The sequence below is a fragment of the Drosophila kikkawai genome, chromosome 2L (genome assembly GCF_030179895.1).
Source record: "Drosophila kikkawai strain 14028-0561.14 chromosome 2L, DkikHiC1v2, whole genome shotgun sequence".
Classification (NCBI taxonomy): Eukaryota; Metazoa; Arthropoda; class Insecta; order Diptera; family Drosophilidae; genus Drosophila; species Drosophila kikkawai.
The window spans coordinates 5,820,715-5,843,790 of record NC_091728.1 but is presented as its reverse complement, the minus strand read 5'-3'; the positions used below and the strand labels follow the sequence as shown (position 1 = coordinate 5,843,790).

The window sequence follows — 23,076 nt, the reverse complement described above, 5'->3', positions numbered from 1 at the left end:
TAAAAGTAAGAGTATAGCGGAGCAAACAGGGTCAGTTGGAAAATAAGCCAAGAGTTCGCTCTTTGCTTTGTTTATTTTGTGTGCCAATTTTATGCACTGCGGCTTTTGCCCAGGCGAATGGCAACTGATAAGGATTAAAGGATAAACAAAACAATGCATAGCAGGCAAGGACAGCAGGTCAGGGCGTTGCTGTGAAACAAACTGCAACCTCAATGGCATTCCCTTCGCCGCCGGCCCACGCGGCGTATACGTAACAAAACGGGCCACGAATGCAATTAAATTAGACTAACAGCAAATGGCCAAGGGAGAAGGCCAGAGAGAGAGAGAGAGGGAGAGAGAGATGGCCACGTAAACTGATGTGCAAAAGGAAACAGGCAAAAGACACAGACAGACACACACCCAGAGCGGAATGGACTGTCGAAGGGCGTGGCTGTGGTCCTTTCGGTCGTCCTCCCGCCCACTGTGTGTGAAGTGGAGCGAAGTGCAGGGAAAGTGGCAGCTAAAATGGCAAAACTGAAAGGTTGAAACTTTGCCACTCACAGTCGGGAAAAGCAAAAGTGTTGACGCCGTCGAGCAACAGGCAGGAGCTCTAAAAAAAGCAAAATACCTATTAATGATTGAGGGGATTTTGGGCCTAAATAAATTACAATTTATTTAATTTATTAAAAAATTTCTATGAGATAAAAGCCATAAAAATACTATTTGCATTAAAGTTTTAAAACATTTGTAGTGAAATTTTAAGGTAGTCTTCAGTTTGAAATACTCCAATGAGCTTAGCATTCTCTTCTTACCTGTCTTTTAACTCAAACATGTTGATGCTGCAGGGCCTGTCCAATCCACACCTATGATAGATACCTTCATTGCTGCAACCAGCAACTGGAAACAAATGTATCCATTAAAATGCAAAGGATACTGGGACTTGAGACGAGTGTTTCCAACTTTAAGCCAGACCTAGAATCCTTTAAATCTCTGCCATTTCAGCAAACTTACTCCTCTACCTCTCTCTCTCTCTCTTGGATAGTAAAAAAACATGTTGCTGCGGGGTTTGCACCTGAAAGTGATTGCTTCATTGCTTATTTTTCCTGTCCAGTGAAGCTAGCAAAAAGGTAAACCGACGGAGGGCTGAGATAAAGCTGAAAACAGGAGCACAGCAGCCACGGCAATAGCAACAGCAACAGCAACAGTCTTAATGTTGCCTTTGTGCTTAGCACAAATATTTCATTGACGGTCAGCCAACAGCAAAAAGTAAAAGTTTAAGTAAACATAAAACACAAAATAATAGCAGCTACGGCAAATGGCGCATTATGCTGCCAAAGTCGCTGCAGAGGCAACAGCAGCAGCACCAACAATATTAGCAGCAGCAACATCTAGGGCGACGGCAGCAACATCAGCACTTAAATGCAGCAACAAGAAAAATCAGCTGAAAACTGGCAAATAAAACTCAACGACAGGCAAAAACTATTAAATCTCGCTGGATGCCTGCGGCAATAGTTATTGTTAAGCAACACAAGCAGCAGGAGCAGCAGCAGGAGCAGGAGGAGCAACAGCAACATCGGCAACAGGAGCGGGAACAAATTTGCAATATAAATTTATGCGGATTTTTGCGTCGCAGCGGCGCCGACGACGACGTCGACGTCATCGAATCGCGTAGTCCAGGCCCCGCTGCTGCCACAACAGCATCAGCAGCAGCAACAAGCTGTAGCAGCAGCAGCAGCAGTAGCAGCAGCAGGAGGGGATTCCCAGTAGCAGCAACAAAGGCAGCGACAGCGCCAACAACGCGAGCAGTTATTATAATAATGGCGTTAGTTGTTAGCATAATACAGCAACAGCAACAAAGCGAGCGGCAGCAGCAACAACAATCGCCACTCTGGCCATTCTATAACGGTAAGTGCTCTCTCGCTCTTGCGCTCAGCTCTGGCACACATTTGGCCTTTGACCCGGTCACTTTTGCTAGCCATTAGTTGGTGGAATAACCATTTAAAAAAAGCAAGGAATTATAGAAAAACAAATGCATTTTTTAGTTGAAAAAAAGGAAGAAAAAATTCTGTAAAAATACATGCATTTTTTAGTTGAGTGTTTAAATAATAAATACATAAATAAATGTTTTTAGGTTTTAGTCATGATTTATTAATTTTACCAATATATAAGTCATCATCTTTCACTTTTTTGTTTGTGTTTGAACCGAATAACATATTAAAATTACTTAACCTTTAATATCATATTATCATTTATAAACAAAAACTTAAAAATCTTTAAAATTAATAAAACATAGTGTAAACAAGAAAGGAAGCTAACTTCGGCACGCCGAAGTTTGTATACCCTTGCAGATTGGTTTTGATGTTTATTTTATAGATTTAAATGCTGAAAACACTCACAAAACAGAGTTTCATTACATTTTACCTATACTTATTATGTTTACAGTTTGACAGTTACAGTTTTACATTCTCAGCTTTATATATTTTATACATTTACCGATCGCTTCTATGGCAGCTATAAGATATAGTTGTCCGATTTTTATGAAATTTATACCAAAATTCTAGAATAATAAAAAAAACGTATATCTCAGAGTAAATAAAAATGCGTTGAAAAACAACGAAGCTATAATTTTATTTCTATTAATTTCTCGATCGTTCCTATGGCAGCTATATCATATAGTCGTCCGATTTTCATAAAATTTTTACCAAAATTCTGGAATAATATAAAATGGCTATATCTCAAAAATGATGCAAAAATATTGAAAAACAGCCAAGTTATACTTTTTTTTCTAAAAATTTATCAAACATTTGTATGGCAGCTATATGATATAGTCGTCCGATCCGGCCCGTTCCGACATATATAGCAGTGAGAGCATATAGAAGACTATATGCAAAGTTTCATTCAGATAGCTTTAAAACTGAGGGACTAGTTTGCGTAGAAACAGACAGACAGACAGACGGACAGACGGACAGACAGACAGACGGACAGACGGACAGACAGACAGACGGACAGACGGACATGGCTAGATCGACTCGGCTGTTGATGCTGATCAAGAATATATATACTTTATAGGGTCGGAAACGTCTCCTTCACTGCGTTGCAAACTTCTGACTGAAATTATAATACCCTGCAAGGGTATAAAAATATGTTAAGAACTCTTAAAAGAGGACAAAATCAAACTATAACAATTAATTGCATACTTTTGGGCACAGTATTGATTGATTTAAAATCCCTAAAAATTTCGGTGTCTTTTTTCTGGGGAAAAATATTATATTTACACCCTGTAGAATCAAAGCTCATCACTGGTCCGCTGCTCTCAACTTTTCCCTCTGTTTGCTCGCCTACTTCAACTTTTTGCCTCTGGTTTTATGGCCGCACGGAAGCGGGAACACGGGCGAAAAGGGAAAGAGAAAGCGCGAAAAGTGGGAGATTGTTGCATTGCATACTTTTAGCTGCTGCCATAATATTTCAGAGCAATGCAAATTATGTTTACGTGCGTGGAAAATAGCTAAAATGGCCCTCGTCCAGCCACCGGCCACCACCGCCGCCCCTGCCAGCTTTGCTAAAAGTATGCTTTTAATAGTTCAAATTGCATTTAATGCATTATACACAAATTGCTCACAACGGGAGCAACAGCAGCAACAGCAACGCGCCACATCTGGTGCAGCTGCCACAGCAATAACATCGAGAGCAACATCAGCAACATGAGCAATTCATTTATTTCGCTTTCGTGCTGAGCAATTTGTTAATAATTAATTTTCAAGCGTTAAAATTCCCGGAACAGCGATGATGGGCTTTAAAAAGCTTGGCAGGACTTTATGCAACTGAAGTGCCCTTTAACGAGTGATTTTCTACACACATCTGGCGGAGTATAAATTACTTTTGTTGCCAAGTGACGACCAGGGTCAGCATTAATTGTAAATACTTTGATAATTAATTGTTATTAATGGTTTTGGCCAAGTGTTTAATCAATGAAATAAATGAATTATAAGTAGAGGAAAATGCAAACGTGAGAGTATAAAATCGCAGCAAAGTTGTTTATATTTAGTTTAGATGACATTCATTTTCAAACAAACTTGTCTATTTTTCCTTTAAATGTTTAAAAAATATTTAAACTGCTTTTAAACTGGGATAACATTGAGCAATTTAATTGTAGTTTTGTCTACTACAAAGTGTCTAAACTTAAATTAAATCACTTAAATTAATTTCAATGGAAGTTACTAGTTACTAGTGACATTAATTATTTCGTAATCAATATTACTTGAGAGTTCTTGGAGTCTCACACACAATTTCTCACCCTGAGAAATATTTGACAGTGTGTTCCCTCAGTGTGTTTATCTGCTTGAGTGATGGAAACTGATTGCCTTCAGCTGCTGGGAAATACGGATATTCATTGCATTTGCTTGAACGTGTCAAACGAAATTGAATTCCGGACACATTTCTAGCCGGCTTTGAGCTTCCTATTCCGGTTGCTCGTTTGCGCCTCCTGGCTATGAGCGTTCTCCATTTTCCTTCTCGACCCCGGTCAATATTTAATATTTACACGAACGTTTTCCGGTTGCTGGCAGAAGCAGCCTGGTACTGCCTTCCAATTGGTTTGTTCTTCCCATATTGGCATAATTATCTTGTGCATCATCATCGCCGGAAAACTGCTTAAATGCGTGCGAGTTGGCCAGGAGCGTACACTGAAACCTTAAAAGAAAATAAATGATATAAAAATACATCGAGTATGTGAAGGAATATATTTTATGCGTATTTTTCTCATCTCAAGTTTACCATTTTTTCCTAGTTTTCTTTCTCTGTACACTGGCATTTCCACTGGCATCAACCGAATGCAGTTGTCTGCGTTCTGCGGCTGCTGATTTATGGCCTGGCTCATTGTCTAGTTCTGGCCTGGCCCAAAGGCGCCCCGCTCCGCTCCTCCGATGGGTCTGCGGTTATACCGCAATAATCTTGTTTTATTAGTCTCCAGCGTAATTTTTCTCCAGTTATTTCTTTTCGGGTTTTGGGTTTGGTTTTGGTCTGACTTTTTCTTTGTTTTTCTTGCGTTTCCCTTTCCCTTATTTTTTTCTTCCGATTTTCTGTGGTTATTCTCCCCTGCGGTTTGATGCCGCAGGGGGATTCCCCATTGGCTTCGACTCGTTTTATTTCCTATTCGCCGCCGGACGGTGAACGCTTGTTTTATTTGTGCTCCGTCTTATCTCATAAATAATTCATTAATATTTTTCAATTGATTTATCCCCCATTTTTGGCCAGGAGCCACCTTCATCCTTCGTCCTTCGCTCATGGCTCATCGAATTTGTCAATGGCGAAACGAGTTTCCTTTCAATCCGCAATCCCCGAGCTTTATGTCTCGGGATTGAGGATATCCTTGGGTGGAACATTAGACAAGTTTGTTTGTTTATCAGCGCGCCTGTCGGGGATTTAAGCGGGCCGCTTAAAGTTGGCCAAGTTCTGCCCTTTTCGGCTGGCTCGCTGGCAACTTGAGCCGTGGAAAGCGGATGAAAAGTTCACAAATATTGGGTTGAACTTGTGGCCACGCGGACTTTTCATATTGTGGTTGATCTTTAGTGGCCAAGTTTTCCTTCAAGAGTTCTCATTAAACCAATTGCTTGTAGAGTGTTCGAGGGTATATCAAAGTCGGTCAGAGGGGAAGTCTTCCAAAAGAAATCAATGAGTTTTCATGCTTTAAAATTACTTTAAAATTATATAATTGTGGCAAGGAAAACCATTTTAAATTCGGACTTTAATGACAATTAATTCTAAAATTTTAAGTACAACCCCGCGAAGAAGTATGCCATTCTTTTTACTAACAAAGGCTCTGGTGTTTCATGGTTCTTTTATAAAGTTTCAAGGAAAATGTTTAATTTTTTAGGAAATATACTGTATACATTTTAATAGTTTACCTAAAAATAGGGACACTTTCATAAGTATTCCAAAATTTCAAGTAACTAAGGACTTAGTATACCCCCACCTTAGTGTTCCTTCTTTTTATTTTTAAGTTCCCATAAATACATTTGTTTAATGACCGAAAAGGTCCGGCCAGCAAATGACCAAGCAGCGTTAACAAATCTTCAGAAATTGTTGCTCACAAAGTGCCCGGCAAATTTTCAACTAATTAATGAAATTTATGTCGGTCAACTTTTCAAGACAACACCAACACACCAGCGGGCAAAAGAAGACGGTAGAGCGGGAAAAACGAGGCCATCGTGGCAGCTAATTAAATGCAATTAGAGCGTCCTTGTGCGGGGTATGTACGGGAAATGCTATAAGGAAAATGGACCTTAGATAGTATAGTTATGCGCCTCAAAGTTTGCTCATAAGAAGTTTGTTTGCTGCTGATGCCAGCGGAATTTGCGAAATTTATAAATCAATATAAAACGTTACCAGTTCTGCGGGCCTTTGCAATATTCCCATTTGACTTTGTGGGCAGCAGAGAGCCATGGGGATCGAGTTGTTAAACTTGATTAGAACATAAATTCGCTTTGCTTTTACTTTGGGTCTTCTTCGAAATCGAAAAGTACTAGAAGTGGGCATCTACTTCTATTCAATTAGCTTGGAATTATTGGGGTTGTGGGCTTTAGTAGAAATTTATAGTTATCGTTTTCGATTTAGTTCATTGGTGTATGTCCAGGCAAATATGTCCAAGGGGATATTGATTGATAAGTGTCTTTGTGAGGAGCCAGTAAATGGCTTTTTCCAATTAAAATTTGTTAAGGGTTGACTGAGGATTTCCTCATACCCTAATGGAGTCCATTGAATTGAAGAAAATTTAATTGAGTGGCTCTGTAAGTCAAGTTGAAGTTGTTTAAATGAGAAGTTCTTATTTTATTAAATCTAAATTAGTGTCAAGTTGACAGCTTTAGGTCAGCTATTAGTTTGGTCTTAGCTAAGCTTAAATTACAAGTTACATTCTTAAACAATTTTAAAGTAGCTTTACAGAATAACCTCTACTTTTTAAGTCTCTCATATCCATTTAATTGCGAAACTACATTCACCTACAATTATTTCATGGAGTATACACATAATAATTACCAGGTTATTTGAGTAAACCTCCTCCATTCTAATTTGGGGATTAACTTTCAGCTCGACTTTGTTCCCCATTTCGGTCACCACCTTTTGGAAAAGCTTCTGCACTTTCCCGACCTTGCTTGGCAATACACTAATATTGAGGTAGTCCTAGTTCAAGGTTCCCCCTTTTCATCCTATTTGGGCTGGGGGGATGAGGGTTCCACAGCCACTTCAACTTGCCACGTTGTTAATTCGGTGGCTGCGCTGCTGCAGCAAATACATCTCAGAAATTCACCTAATTAACACGTTCTAAAAACATTCCTGCCACACGGCGACAAGTGTAGGTTTTTTGCTTTTATTTTAGTTTGGCGTCCTTGCTGGCTGTTGGCAACTTGATGCCATGAAATTAATTTAGAGCCATGTGCAGCCAAAAGTTGCCTGTTCTCCGGATGTATGAGCGTAGCCAGCCAGCCAGCCAGCGAGTGTCAGCAACTTTTGCCATCGACAAGAACTTAATTATGTAAAGCATAATATAAAAACAAAATAAAAAGCCAAATAAAAACACGCGGCCAGGTGGGTTGCGGCGGATTTATGTGAGGAGGGGACGCCCTCGAAAAGCTGGCATGAATTTTTCAAACGAGCACACACACATATTTCGTATGTGTAGGAAGTACAATATTGAATAGAAGTGCATCCTGCGAGGCGGCGAGCTGCACATCCTGCCGCACATCCCGACGCATCCTGGCCACATCCTGGCGGCAAACCAGGAGCCAAAGCTAAACGGCGACCATTACCGCGAACGTCGAGTAGGAAACAACGTGGGCGAGGGGTGAAATTAGGTCAATTGCGTATACGACGCGTTGGGAATCCAGCATCCTGCCTGTGTGCAGGACAGTCGCGTGTTGTTCATTTTTCTTTGCGAATCTTCTCTTTGTGGGTTGTCAGCGGAAAGCATGAATACCCGCCCACAGTTGTGGTCAATTTATTAAAGCCACTAATGAGCGGGTAATCTCAACAAGAAGTAGTATTCATTTCTCTTAGATATAATAATATTGTTTCCACAGTAATGAAAATGCAAAATCCGCAAGTATCTTTAATTCGTTTGAGTGAACTTTGTAAACAAGCATAACAAATAAATATAAATTGAAGCCTCAGCTAGAATTCCAAGCTCAGAGTCATATGTAAATAACTTGTGGCAACTTTTCTAAGAATCCATTACATTTGGGATAATAAAATGTAACAAGTCCATGGCAAAGGGTTTCGCTTCCATGGAAACTTGTTAGTTTATGGAAAATATTTTGTGCTTGTGTGAACTTAGCTTTGAAAATGGAAAAACCTACCCGTTGAATTTGCATACATATGAATATATAGTTGGTAAGACAGCTGAATACATATGTTTAATATAATATGATAAATATTCATGGTGTTGTGATAGTAAGTAATAATTAAATCAAGCCAAAGGCTGGCTACTAGTATTTGCTCCTCAGCTGTGCGTGAATATAATGTGTGGATAAATTCCCATATATAAGTATATGTATGTCGCGTTCAGCGACAAAGGAACCAAGCGATAAATTAAAGCGAAACTCGCTCCCAAAACTTGTTGGCCAAAGTTGCGCATATAATTTAAGCGCATACACTAACTGAAAGAGCAAGGGATCTTAACTTGGCCAACTTACTTAGGGAACACAACACACACACACACTCGCACCCAGAAAAAGTAAACTTTGGCCTGCTTAAAACTACAAGAAAAAATTAAATTTGGCCAGAGGAGGAACTGAAACTGAAATGAACCAGGCCGACTTCGAGTCAGACACAACTGGTGGTGAATGGCGAAGGGAAAATGGTTGCTGGGGGGGAAATGTGAACTGGGAAATGGAAAATGCCGAAGGAGAGCCCAGCGAAAACTCCGCTAATAATGTGAAACTTTATTAATTTGCTCCGCAGTGCAGCTGCTGGCAGGAAGAAGAAAGCGGCGCTGAATTTACAGCTTGCTAATTTGGTTAATTTGGTTTTCTAGTAATTTTCCCCCATCGGGCAGCCGGCTGGCGCTGCTGTGCAATTTTCACTTTTCCTTTTCCCCCAATTCTGCGGCCATTTGCATTCTCACTCTCTCTCCTCTCGTCTCTCGTCGTATCTGCCTCGCATATTTTTGCAGTCTGCGATGCATTCCATTAATTAAATTGCAATTTCTAGCTACATTTTTTTTCCCACAGCGCGTTTTTCTCATGTTAATTTTGTACTCAGTCCAGAGCTGGGATTTCTCTGCAATTTTTTTCTGCGTGCCTTTCCATCACACACATTTTATATACTATGTGTCTATATAAATATTATTTTTTTTTAACTTTTTGTCTTGTTATTATAGGGAGAGATTTTTTTTTAAGTAAGCCATAATCCCCCCTTTTTGATAAGCACTATTTGCATAGTCGTGTGCTTTGACTTCGTAAATAAAACTTTTCTTTGGCAGGACTATTGCACACGTTAAAGCTTCTTAGTTATTATGGCAGGATATATTTAGGTGTACCAAATATATCATTTCTAACCAATTAAATACGACTATATTCAAAGCTATTTCCTCTTGACAACACTGCGTATGAGTAACGCACTTCCACCGCTTAATTTCCCGCTCCGTTTGCCTTGAATCGTTGGTTCAATTGTACCGCAGTCGCCGCCAAAATACATGACAGCCAATTAGCAAACGATTTGTTTGACTTAGGACATATATGTATATATGTATATAGATGGGAACGATCGGGCGGGGAATGCTTTTAACCAAAACGAAGGAAAGGAAAACCTTTCAGGCCAGAAATGCCACATTTCCGCCATCGATTTTGACTTTGCTTTCAATGATTTCCCTGCTTTCCTCACTTTTCCAGCTGCGTGTACTTTTTTCCCAGTGAAGAAAACGGAACTGATGTGAAGACTCCCCGAGAGCGAACATTAAGGCTTAAGCAACCTTGTAACCGTAACATAAATATTGCGCAAAAACCAACAAATGCGTGGTGCACTGAAAGAAAATTATTTTTAAAAATTCTATGGACTTTAAGATACTTAAAAATATTTTTGTAGTTAGAAAATATCAATTATGTTTAGCTATATTATTAGCATAAAGTAGCTTACCAAACATAGGGTAGTGTTTTTCGGCTCTTGTATTATATTTCTAATATAAAAATGTTAAAATATTTTTTTTTAAGTCTAAAAAGCACACACATAAGGCGCACACACATCGTTGTAGAGAACATGCCACAAAAGTCATTCAACCACAAAAGTTTTTGGCAGCAGCGGCACCAACTGCGGAATTAGTTGTGCAAGTAGGAAAATTCTCACATCAGCTGCAGTGCAAAAGAGCATAAAAGCAACTAAAAAGGCTTAAAGATATATAATGCTACTAGCTAGATATCTAACTTTGGGTTTACATTTAAATTTGAGGGAATTTAAGAGCACAACAAGTTATTAAATACCAACATTTTGGCTGTTTTCAAAGTTCTCAGCATTTGAAATTTTAATAAACGCATTTTCAACTCATGTTCATTATAAACTAATATCCGAACCCATCTAAGTACCAATTTTTTAAGCTTAAAAATAGCTTTCCAATCCTTGAAATCTCCTTTAAAGTCAGCTGCTTTCCGTGTTTGCTTTGGAAACAGCGGACAATAAAAATTTGTATTTTGCTGTTGTTGCCATGCGACTGGCCTCAATGCCTCTGCAGAGGACTCAGGTGCGAGTGCTGCTGCAGCAACATCTGAGCCAAAAACAGCAGCAAAATCGGTAGCAGCAGCAACAGCAGATGCCGCATTAATTGCGCCCGCCCAGGCAGGCACAGGCGACAGCACATCATTTGTGTCAGCATTTTGTGGGTTCTCGGTCCGAGGCTAAGGGGGGGCGAAAAGGAAAAGCGGCCCACAGCCAGCGGGCAAAGATAAACAGGCTAAATACAAATGCTACACACAAACCCACACACACAGCACACACAGCACACATTTTGCATTGCGGCAATAAAATAAATTGCAGACAAAAAAATATAAAAAAAGCGTGCCCAAACCAAGGAAAATAAGGAATGAAAACATATGTTAGCCGGCAAGCGTACACATATGAAAAAGGGAAAACTATTTGCCGGGGAAATGCTGAAACGGGAAATACGCTTTGCAGTAAAGGTTTCACAAATTATGTTTCCATATGACTGTGTGTGTGTTTGTGTGTGGAAAATGTGGGACGAGGGTTTTGTCCGCAAAGGGCGACTTGATTTGATATTTATCAGCGTTTTTAGTGCGACAAACAGAGTTATATTTAGAAATGGGTAAGAAAAAATAAAAAGGAATGCGCAGCCATCACATTTAAATGCTAAGGATGGCATTCAGGATGTGGGGATTTCATTGCTGGGAGATGATGAAGTCATCAGCAGCATTAACATGGAAATGATTGATTGAGGAAATCTATATTGGTAGAGCTGAACCTTTAGGGAAATGTTTTATATATATGTGTGTATAAATCTAAATTTATTATTATAACATTTTTAAAGATGAGAGACAAATTTGTATATACAATAAAAAAATATAAATTAAAACTTCTGGTTAAAACTTCCAGATAAAAGGGAAAAATTACCCCTTAAAATAACTACATTTTAGTCACCTCAGATAGTAGGAACCCAAGTTTATGCCTCTAAAAAATCCATTATAATCTCCTTTGATCTTAGATATAATATTATATACTCTTGGCATACCAAAGTGCTTATACCGCTATGATCTTTTCCCCTTGTGGACTCACCTTCTTATGCTGATTAAGAATCAACAACTTGGCTGCCTCCAGGATGTCTTTTCTTATGGCACCTGCTCCATTTCTATATTCCCCCATCTATGGGCATAAAAAGCAATGCAAATATAGACACATTTATATATATATAGTACACCAAGTGCAGCAGCAGCTTCTTTCTTTGGGTTTTCCAGTTGAGTCTGGGTCTGCCGTTGCCGCTGTTGCTTTTCTATTTATTTTTAGCTGCTGCGCTGTGCTTAATATAAATAAAAATAAATGTAATACGCATGCAACTGAAAATCGTTATAGTGCCCGGCTGAGGGTTTACTCTCTGACTTTACACTGAGAGAAAACTAAGGCGAAAACTATAAAAGGTGTTTAAGTATATTATTTTCTTTATTTATATTCAAAAATAACCATTTTCTTTGTATTTATAGAAAATCAAATATTATTACCAAATTTTGTTTTGCTATTTTGAAACATATTCTTGAATCTCTACTATCCGTGTGTATATTGCTGTCGTTTTTCTCCGCTTTTCCAGCGGCTGGCTATGCCACTTCTTGATCGTCTCGTTGTCGTCGTTTTTCGTGCATTTTAAGGCAAAATTGAATTGCTTTTGGCCGTCTGCGAACGAGCGTGTGAGTGTGTGCGTACATGTGTGTTTGTGCAAGGACTTTTGTGGTTGGCCGAAAAAGAATTTTGCCTGCGTTTTGCTTTGCTTAACCCAAAAGTGCAATGTTTGCAAGGAGTCCTCCACTCGCAACCCATTCCATCCCTTCTCCCCTCATGTGTGTCAGTCAAACAGACATTGTAGCTCATCTGGTTGTTGTTCCGCTCGCTGCATATCCCTCTTTTCTTTTTTTTTTTGTGGCGCAAGGACATTGGAATGCCTGCGGCTGTCTGTGGCACACACAACATAAATTTGCTTAAAGATTGACCAACTAAGGGGAGCGGGTAAAAATAAATGATGATGCACAATGCAGAGACCGATGAAGACGATGGAGACACAGACACAGCAAATAGACTAAGGTCAGAGCCAGGATAATTTGGGTACGAGATGGAAAATCCATAGCACACACTTCGGGGCAGACTCTGTCTGGGTTCGTCTGGCTGATTGTTTGCAAATGAACTTTAAGCCACTTGCCCTCCGGTTGCGCCAAGCCACGCCCTCTCCATTCTATTCATTTCAATTTTCTTAGGCACTCCGCTTCCTTCTTGTCGGAATTCTTTGTCCTTTTATTAACACATTTTCACTGGAATTGGCGTAGCGGACTTTTTATGACCCCGGCCAAAGGGTTTTACAATTTGCCCAACAGCTCAGAAGAACACAGAAGGCACAACATTAGATCTGATTAGATTGCACTGCATGCCGGCTGTCCAATTTGCCCAAGAAAATTGTTTGTCAACACTGGCAGAAATTTTGGAGCCTCAGAAGATTAATCTTTATATTACAAAATATTTTAAGTGCAGTTAGACAGAAGGGAATATTAATAATGAATAGCTTATTCTGTGAATAATTGAATATTGAATAATATTTCAAAAAATAGTTTTTGTAATCAAATTCCTTTATAGATATTTTCTGTAAGTGTGTTTACGCATTGCGCTTTGTACATTTCGCTAATCATATCCTTAGGGGTCTGGAATTTTCCGTAGGAATGCTATTTCTAAAAGTAGCTTTCGCTGCGTGCGACAGTTGCGTGGGATTCCCCCTCTCGAGAATTTCGAACAGCACAATTTGCAGTCTCTTATTTCTGTCATTCGATGGCTAATCGCTAGTCTGTTGTTAAGCAAATTTCGCAGTTAATATAAATTTCAACAATCGCATCTGTTGATCAGTCTAAAACGAACTATATACAGAGGGATTTACAGAAAATATATTCAAGGCTTTTGTTATACTTTATGTATAACAAGAAAGAAAGCTAACTTTGGCCAGCGAAAGTTTGTATATCCTTGCAGGTAACAATTAAAATATATCATAACTAAGCCAAAAATTCATTAATTTCGATTCGGAAAGCAGTTTTGTGTTAGTTTTTATTAATTTAAAAAAACTGCATACCAAATTTAAAATTTTAAGAAATCAAAATTTTTGGCCATTTTTGCTAATTTTAATGATTAATTTAACCCCTTATCAAATTTCGCAAAAATGGCCAAAAAATCGATTTCCTCCGGACATGTCTAGAAAGATTCCCCTGTTGATGCTGATCAAGAATATATATGGTTTATGGGGTCGGAAATGATTCCTTGACTTGGAAAAATATTATTTTGTATTATAAAATCGGATTTTTTATATTAAAAAACTTCTTGATTTTTTTAAAAATAAAAATATCCTAACTCGGCCAAAAGAGCATTAATTTTAAATCGGAAAACTGTTCTGTGCGAGATTTTCTACAGTTAATAAATCTGCATACTTCATTTAAAAATTTTGAAAATTCAATTTTTTATCAAAATCAAAAATTTTAATGATGTAACCCCTTATAAAATTTTGCAAAAATGGCCAAAAAATCGATTTCTTCCTGACATATCTAGAAAGATTCCCCTGTTGATGCTGATCAAGAATATATATATTTTATAGGGTCGGAAACGTCTCCTTCACTGCGCTGCAAACATCTGATTGAAATTATAATACCCTGCAAGGGTATAAAAATTAAGGCACTTAAAAGCATTTTCCCTTAAAGACTCTCTCAAAATGTTGCTCTTTTAAAACAATTCCCAAGCAATTTGAGTTGCGAGGCACAGAAACATTTAGTACGTGCATTTCAAGTTTCCGCCAGACTTCCTTGTTTTCCCCATTTTTCCACCAAACCCTGACCTCTTCCTTTGTTTTCCTTGGAGGAAAATTTTGCTGTGGCTGACCATCTGTTTGCATTTGTATCTAAATAGTTTGGCTAAAAGTTTTAATTTGTTTGATACAAAACCGTTGTTGGCTTGGCCTTTAGTGCGAAACCGAATAACAAAACCGTTCGTTCCGTTGCGATAGTTTAATGATTCATGATTGGAAAGTTAAGTTTATGCAGCTCATGATTTGTGCCGGGAGTTTGAAATAATTTATTACACGCCTGACAGAGCGGAGAGGATAAGAGGGATCGCCAAAGTTTGCATAAAGTTCAGCTTAGAAAAATAATAATAAAAAAATATAGAAGATAATTAATAAATGGCGAAACCCAGAGACCACAAGTAAATCGATAAGTTATTGCTAGATGGCCAAATATATGTGGCTAAGCTTTATTTTTGCTCACTCGGCAAGAAATAACTCGGCAATTCATATTTTCTTGTATTTTATTTTGCATACGAAGGGCCCCTTTAAAGAAATCTTTAAATAAAAATAAATATCCAGAGACGTTTCCAATTTGTTTCTCAAGTTGGCCAAGAGGTCTTTGGATCCTTGGCTGCCTGACTCCTTGGCCCCATTGTCCCGTCTTCCCCCACCCCATTGATTACCTGGCAAATGCCAGGCCACATCAATCAATCGAGGCGGCAAAGTTTTATGCAACTTTCTGGTCCGTTGCGGTGTCTAACCAAGCCAATTAATTTGTGGTTTACATGCCATTCCGCCCGTCAATAAATAAATCCACCCTGTCCACACTCCGCCAGCTGCCCTGCTCCACACCCCCGGGCATTTCGATAGCAACAGCCCATAAATAATGGATATCAACATTGCAAATTTCCTCAAAAAAAGAAAGAAATTTAATCGGCTGCGGGGCAAAACATTTTGTGTAACGAAACATGGCTTCCTTCATTCCTTTGTTTCCCTAATTGTGTGGGCTGCAGTGTGCGCATTGAATCGAATTATTTTGCTTACTTGTGGCAAAAACAGCAAATGCAGCCACAATAAATGGCACAAACTTTTGATTAAGGCATTTTTTCAGTTTAATTAACTGTTTTGTCCGCAGCTCAATGTGTGGTGATTGAGTGAGGAGAATCGAATGAATTTGAATGGAATTTCTCACAGCTATTTTCATTTTAATTTCTTAAGGGGGGATATACATGTAAACCAAATTTTTTTTTGGCAAATTTTTTTTTTGTTTAAAAAGTAGTTTATTACTTAAAGAATATACTGTGTAAGTTTCATCATTGAATTCCAACTTTAAGTGCCTCAAATTAAGTATGCAAGCAAAGTATACAAGTGTTAACGTGGGCGCATCAAAAACTTTAAACGTCTTTTTCTCAGCTTTAAATTTGTGAATTTTTACCTATGCTATGGACACGATTCACAAAAAACTACGTAACATATCAGAGTGAATCAAATTTTATTATGATCAGCATGAAATTATCTTCTATTTGAACCTACATGGTTGTTATAAAACTGAGTATTACTATTTCTTAAGAGGGTGGGAAGTGAAAACTGATCACCTGAAAATGACATTTTTTCCTTAAAATCAAAATTTAATTTTTTTGTCTTGATTTCTTTTTGATTTTTTAGGTTCAAATAGAAGATACAGGTGTAGTAAATACAAAAAAATTTAGTTTACGGATTTTGGACAGGAATTACGAGCTCTATCGTGTCCATAGCACGGCAACTTAAAGCTCGAGGCGCTACGGCATATGTTCCATAAATCCGCCATTTTGTAAAATATTGTTTATAACTAATTTTTTTTATCATCTCTGATTCTACTGTTAACTATATCCAAAGTTTCACGACGATTGCTTGACTATTTCTTATAAAAAAAATTTTACGAAAAATGGCCAAATTTTGACCGCTTACATGTATATCCCCCCTTAACAGAGGTTATCAAGTGAGTAAGTATTTTAAATATTCCGGTAATACGGAAACATTAACAATACTATTTACTATACTATTTACTATTGTTAAACTTACGGCTTGAACTATACCATTTGTACTGTTGATTGAAACAAGGCGACTATTTGCTGGGCCAAACTAGTGCCTAGTGACTTAATAAGACAGTCAAACGTGTATGTAATAAATTAAATTTAAATAATTAAGTAGTGTTTAGATAAAGCTATTTAAGATGTATGGGAAGTAATTTTTGCTCTTTTATATTTATAATTTAAAGAATATTTATAATTTTTGAAAGTTCAACAGGAAATCCTAGAATATTTATTGGTTAATTAGTATAGCTGTCTTAATCTTAAATCTAACTTAAATAAAACTATGTGCTCTTATAATATATTAATATTATTTTATATATAATATATATATATATAGGAAAATATTACCTGTCAATATACTATTATTCCACAGTTAATAAACACTCTGCCTAACTTTAATATTTTTTTAAAATAAAAATATAAAAGAATTTGTTTAAAACTTACCATCTTTGAACCCGATTTTTCCAAGTGCAGCACATATCCGGGGAGTAAAATTTTTGTGCTGATTATGAGTTTTAAGCTGGGGCTAAGAGGCTCATTAGGGGGTCGGGTCGGCGGGGGAGAGAGTGAAGTGCTGGCTTGTCGCACTTTAATTTTTTTTTTCTAGTTTGCGGTAATCTGCCAGTGCATTTAGCTCTCAGCAGTGGCCATCATCAGCCTTCCTCGCTGTCCCCAGATACCCAGGATCCTTGGCCGTTTAATGCAGTCCAGAGAGCACTCGAGTAGTGGAGGAAAATGCTCGAGGGGTACGAGTGGGAAAAGTTGCAGTTGACACCATCTTAGGAAATTAGTTTCTTTTTCTACCATTTTTGACTTGACATCGTTTTGGCCGCTGCTGGCTCTTGAGGGCTTCCTTCGTGTCCTCCTCGTCCTCGTCCTTTGTGTCCGTTTCACACGGCCCGCTGTGTAATGTGAATATTCGTGCGGACAGCGTTGCCAGCGTCAACAAAGGGCGATGTCGCAACATAAATCCTGGCGCAATTCCTACCGTCCTGTGTGTGTGTGTGTGTGTCTGTGTGCTAAGCGTTTTTGTTTAACTTTTCACTTGACCCCCGAAATGGCCAACTTCAGCTGTCTTGCCTTGGATTTATGCCTCGGTTTTTTTTGTTGGCCATCTGCAAGGAATTTCAAGAAACGTTTCAGGTGGATATGCTCACTTGTTGTCTCGGAATTTTCTATTTATTTCGAGGAAGGTTAATTATTTTAAACGAATTTATTGTGGAATTTTGTTTTTGGAAATTTTAAATCAATTTTTATTCTGATTTTTTGATGAAAAATATGAGTGTTTTAGCGATATATTATTTTTCTGAAATATATTAGTGCCTTACACATCCTCACCTTAATCCTGATGATATTATTCCAATATCTTTTCTAAAAAACTCGTATTTTTTGTTGAAAATTTAGTGACAGATAAATTTAAGTATTAAGAGCAAGAGCACAGAAGCCAGCCCACAGATATATACGTTATAAAGATCATGAATCTTTTTTATTGCAAATTAAGGATTAGCCAGTGGGAAAGTGCCATCGCCTTGGAATTTGCGTTTTATGTTTATGGGGTCAGAGCCTGAGCTGCTGATGGCCAATAAGTATTGAAAACCGAGAACGGGTTTGACCTTTTGCTGTGCTGCCATAATTCTTGGCCCCGAATCCCCGCTCTTTGTTTAGACGGGCGTGGTCGGTCCTTCGGTTGGGTTGGAAAAATATATACAAACTGCCGCATATATAGTACATGGGGCCATCAGCCTGAGAGTCGGCAAACAAATCTGTTTAATTAAGGCGAAAGTCCACTCTGGCCAAGACAAACTCGTGCCATGCCCTACCCAATAGTGCCGCATCCTGCTATATCCAGCCACATCCTTCCACTCCTTATCTCGCTCTTTGGCTCCGTGTGAGTGATGAGGTGTTGGTTAGCCTTTGGGCCAGGCAAATTGCTTGGTCAGTTCTTTGAGGCCGGCAAACACACTCACTTGCACACACTCTCACACACACACACATCCCGGAGCCCAGAGAAGAGTTCATTTCAGTCAAGGATGTGCCTGGGTGCGGGTGTGGGAAACGGATAAAGGATAAAGCAGAGGAGATGGCTAGGTGCCAGAGCGATAATTTGTTGCCAGCCAGTCGCAACCTCTCGTAACTTAGGTGCTGCCAAAAAAACAGAAGCTCAATTTATAAATGAAATCGTTTCGTTGCCTCTTCCCTAAAACACACAAGAAAAAAGTACATTAAAAATGAATTAAATAGGTCTTGTTTGGGCTGGGAAAAAAAAGGACTCTGGCAGTGGAAAACAAAATATTTTATTACCTTCAAAACAGGTTAGAAGTCAGTATTTGGCTAGAATTTTACTATTTTTGCCATAATTATGTTACAATTTTAAGTGAGACTAATAAATAAATCTGAATAATATAAATGTAAGATGATCTACAACCTATTTATAAATTCTTGAATGTACTTGAAGGTATCTACAAAGGTACATTGGTTACAATTTACTAAATTATCATTTTTTTCTTCAAATAAAATTGTAAAAATCAAAGTCTTTCCAATATAGTATACTACTTATATTTTGTAAAAAAAAAGTATTTTTAAACTTAACTCTCATAGGTAAATAAATTATTTCCAGTGCACTCTCCATTGTCCTAACTCGAAGCTCGCAATGGGTTCGGTTCCGCCTCTTTTGAGCGAGATTTGAATTTCTTTTTGTGTTACTTATCGCCGTGATAGATACACTTGGGTCCATTTGATTGCTTTGATGTATGGGCCCAGAGAAATGGCAACCCACCGAGAGACAGAGAGAGAGAAAGCTGAATAGAAAGCGGCGAAAGTGAGGAAAAGGTCGTCGAGGAGTCTTTGATTTGTTGCGGGCTCAATGCACTTGAATTTGTTTGCCTTTGAAGTTGCCACATTAGTTTCTGGCTGATTTGAAAGCCACACAAATTTCCCAATTTTTTATATTCAGTTTTCCCCCTTTTGTTTTGGTTTGAAATGAACTCCTTTGCCGTTAAATTTCCCTGTCGCTGCGCAACAGTTCCGCAGACCGCAGGAAATGAATTGGCTAATCTATTTAAGCCATCGAGCAGCGTGACACTTTCCCTCTACCTGCCCCGTCCCAGCTGCAGCAACATCGAATGCCATCCAAGTTGCTGGCCAACAAAATTGTGGCATTTTAGCCGGTTCCCCAGCGACATCTGCTGCATGCGACATCACAAGACCATGTACGCCAGTGCTGACAGCCAGCGGCTTTAAAAAGCAGGACAATGGCGAGAAGAAGAGCTAGAAAAATATCAACCATAAGAAAGAAATTATAACTTTCTGAACCTCAAATTTGAATATAAAAATATTGAATTTGATTATTCATCCATTTTAATTAATAAAAATCAATTTAAAATTAAAAAAATATTACAAAGTCATAAAGGCATTATTTTAAAGGATTTTTTGTGTTAGTTGCTTGAACTTAAACTCAAATTTGTATTGCCAATTTTAGTAGATAATGACTCCTACTTTTGACTTGAAATCTAACCCTTAAAATAGGACGAATCGCCAACACTCCTGCAGGGGCTTAATGCGGGGGGAATGGGCGGTGTTATCCTGCCAAATCGCTGCCACAACAAATTCCGAGCGTCTGGCCAAATGAAATAGGATTCCGCAGTGTACCACAGTGGCAGCAGCTACAACAAAAATAAAAAATAAAAATGGTTCTTGGGAGGAAACGTCATAAAAATTGTCTATTTCTCACATAGATTTTTATACACAGACAGACAGACACCCAGAGTAAATATATAGTCCAATATGTATTTGTACTTTAGAATGCCAGGATTGCCAAGAAGATGCTGCATCACTAACGGTGGTGGGTGCTTCTCAAAGGAAGGCAGGGGTGCTGGAACTTTCATTCCTCCTGTCACCTCTCCAGGTTAAGCCTGTTGCCTAGCATCTGCTGTCCTACTGTCGCGTCCTTTTGCTGCACTCACTTCGTCAATCAGATAATAAAGAAATTCCATAATATAGAATCCTAACTAGCTTAGCTTTTAATCTGAGACTCTATGATTTTTAAGGAGATTTTAAAAGAGGCCAGTAAAGTGTATTGAATACCCAACAAAATATAAAATTGATAAGTTAGAAATAAGAATTTTATGATGATATTAGGAAATATATATTTATTCATAACTAATAAGCTCTGTGTATAATTGTTTGTAGGAAAGGAAAGCCTTGCTTAGCTTCCAGCTTTCATCTGAATTTTAATTTTTATTTACACAATAGGTTAAAGCTTTTCCTCTGAAAAAATTCTTAAAATTGTGCAGAATTTCATATCGTTTGTGTTAGAGCTTTAGTTTATCGTTGAGAAATTCCTGGCTCTGTACAGAATTTCAATCATACTATACGATATATGGATACCTGGATTCCGCCTTGATTTTTTTTGTGAGCTTAAAAATCAATTCCCGTTTAGTTTGCTTCCTTTGCCACTCGCTTGACCTGCTGTGAAAGTTCAGTAATTTTTGTCGTGAATTTGATGGGAACAAATTTATGGGTTTCGGACGCCTTACCAGCAGACACTTGTTGACCATGGCCTGGGGGCGTGGTCGCTCCCGTCGCAACTTCATGTATTTCTGCACGCTGACATAGTAGACGGCATCGTGTTTTTGCAAGAGAATAATACGATCGCCCTTCTCAGCGTTCTCAGTTGATCTATCCTCCTTGTAGCGCTGCTCCGACACGTAGATTTGCTCTCCGGTCGAAGGAAGCTCCTCTGTGGCATTAAAGTTAACGAAATAGTTGCCGCAATCCTTTATCAAACTCTGGTTAGCCTCGGTGGGGGGATTATCGAACTGCATTTGCAGGAAGTTGTAATGCTGAAGATCGGGGTCTGGGAAAAGGGGTAAAATGGACACGGGCTTGGCGTTACTCCTTTGCTTGATGGGATGCCGGCCGATGGGCTTCTTGATCTCCTCAAAGGTCTGATTAATAATCTCCTTCTGCTGCTCCAGGCTAACGGGCTGTAGTTCCACTTGCGTCTCCTGAACAGCCGGAGTACGGTAAACTCCGGTGCGGGGACGCGTCGGCATGACCCGCTCCTTGGCAAACATCTGGGCGCACTCCTGAATGCGACTTGTCCTCTGCCTGGCGTCGCCACAATGCAGGGCCTCGATATCCGCCAGCAAAGCCGCGTCCCGGGGATCCATTTTCGGCGTTTCCTTGCGAGGATTGCTACGCTGCTGCTTAGGCTTATCGTAAATAGACTGATTCACCAAATCAATGTCGAACAGCAGATGCAAACCCTTGAAATGGTGCTCATGCTGCGACTCCTGTTCGGGAAAGGAGACGGGCTCCACCGTGTACTCCAGAATATCTTTGCCGCAGGGCAGGAATTTGCAATCCAGCCCCAACTCGGGCATCTCATTTTTGTAGACAATGGGGCAGATGAACTGATTGCTGTGGGTTTTGCGGAGGGATGAGGATTTTGATGGGACTTCGTGATGAGTGCTCCTACTTACTGCTTGTCATCCTGCTTTTTCGGTTTGTCCAACTCATTTGCTGCCATTATGGTAGGGCTTCTCTCGTACGGTTTCGTCTTTTTTCCTAGCTTTTCGTTCACTCGTTCCGATTGCTCGACAAGTTTGTGATTTGTGATTTGTGCTTCGTCAGAATTTTTGACAGGAGCTGCCACCGCTGTCAGTTGTTTCAGTGAAACTAGGTGGAGCCTTAGTGTTGTCGCTGCAACACTTTTGACAATACGGCGAACTAAATGGTACAATTGTTGCAAATAAAATTTATATAGGTTCATTAATTAAATGCTTCTTGTTCTACTCTCTATTATTTATTGCAAAACCTTTTTAATAATCGGTGAAGTACAAAATTATATTTATTATCTTACCTTTTATACTATTTCCTTTATAAAGATAGACCAAAAGGTTTATGATGAAAGACTGCCCAACTATCACTATTACCACCTCTTGCTCTTTAATAAAAGTCCTGTCCTGGTTACGTGTTGGTTGACAAAGCAGGACGATGGCCACTTAGATGGCTCCGACACGTGTCCCTAATCAGTTTTAGTTTCAAGGTCTCCTCACCTCAGCTTGACTCGCCCATAATCAGTCGACTTTAAAATCCCTTCCGTATCACTCTCGCCCCACTTGCCACTCCCAACCGCCCTTTGGACATCCACAAGATGCCGGCCAGCCCCAGCCACTCGGCCATAATGGACTCTGACTTGGCCACCTTAGGTTTTGGCCAGAGCTAAGCTCATTACGTGGCACGCCTCCACCTCCGAAACGCCTCTACACCGCCTCCTTCTACAGTTTCACAACCACTTTTACGTCGCCACCGCACATACAATTGCAAACTGTTGTTGTGGTGGCTGAGAATGGAAAATGTGAACTGAAAAAAAATATATATTAACAAAATAAATTTGCTTAAAATAATAATTATTTATATTTGTTTACTTTACTCAAATATATTTTAAAGCAGTGATAATTATGGTATAAGAAAGGATACTCCATATTATCCTAAATATACACTCTTTTCCCG

The 23,076-nt window shown here is 38.9% G+C and overlaps 2 protein-coding genes across 2 annotated transcripts in view; one reads left to right on the top strand and one right to left on the bottom strand.

The window, feature by feature from the left end:
- Positions 1–23,076, top strand: part of dpr3 (defective proboscis extension response 3) — a 51,480-nt gene that overhangs the window by 4,769 nt on the left and 23,635 nt on the right. Inside the window, exon 2 of the mRNA XM_017166555.3 lies at positions 1,091–1,884. Coding sequence (XP_017022044.1) covers positions 1,476–1,884 — 409 coding nt within the window. The 5' untranslated portion in view covers positions 1,091–1,475. The remainder of the gene's footprint in view (positions 1–1,090; positions 1,885–23,076) is intronic.
- LOC108074506 (uncharacterized) lies at positions 20,681–22,518 on the bottom strand. Its single transcript, XM_017166584.3, has 4 exons — positions 22,424–22,518; positions 22,044–22,290; positions 21,096–21,981; positions 20,681–21,027 (listed from the first exon to the last, which is right to left on the bottom strand). Exons 2-4 carry the CDS (start codon positions 22,088–22,090, stop codon positions 20,995–20,997), a joined length of 966 nt encoding a protein of 321 aa, XP_017022073.1. The 5' UTR covers positions 22,091–22,290; positions 22,424–22,518; the 3' UTR covers positions 20,681–20,994.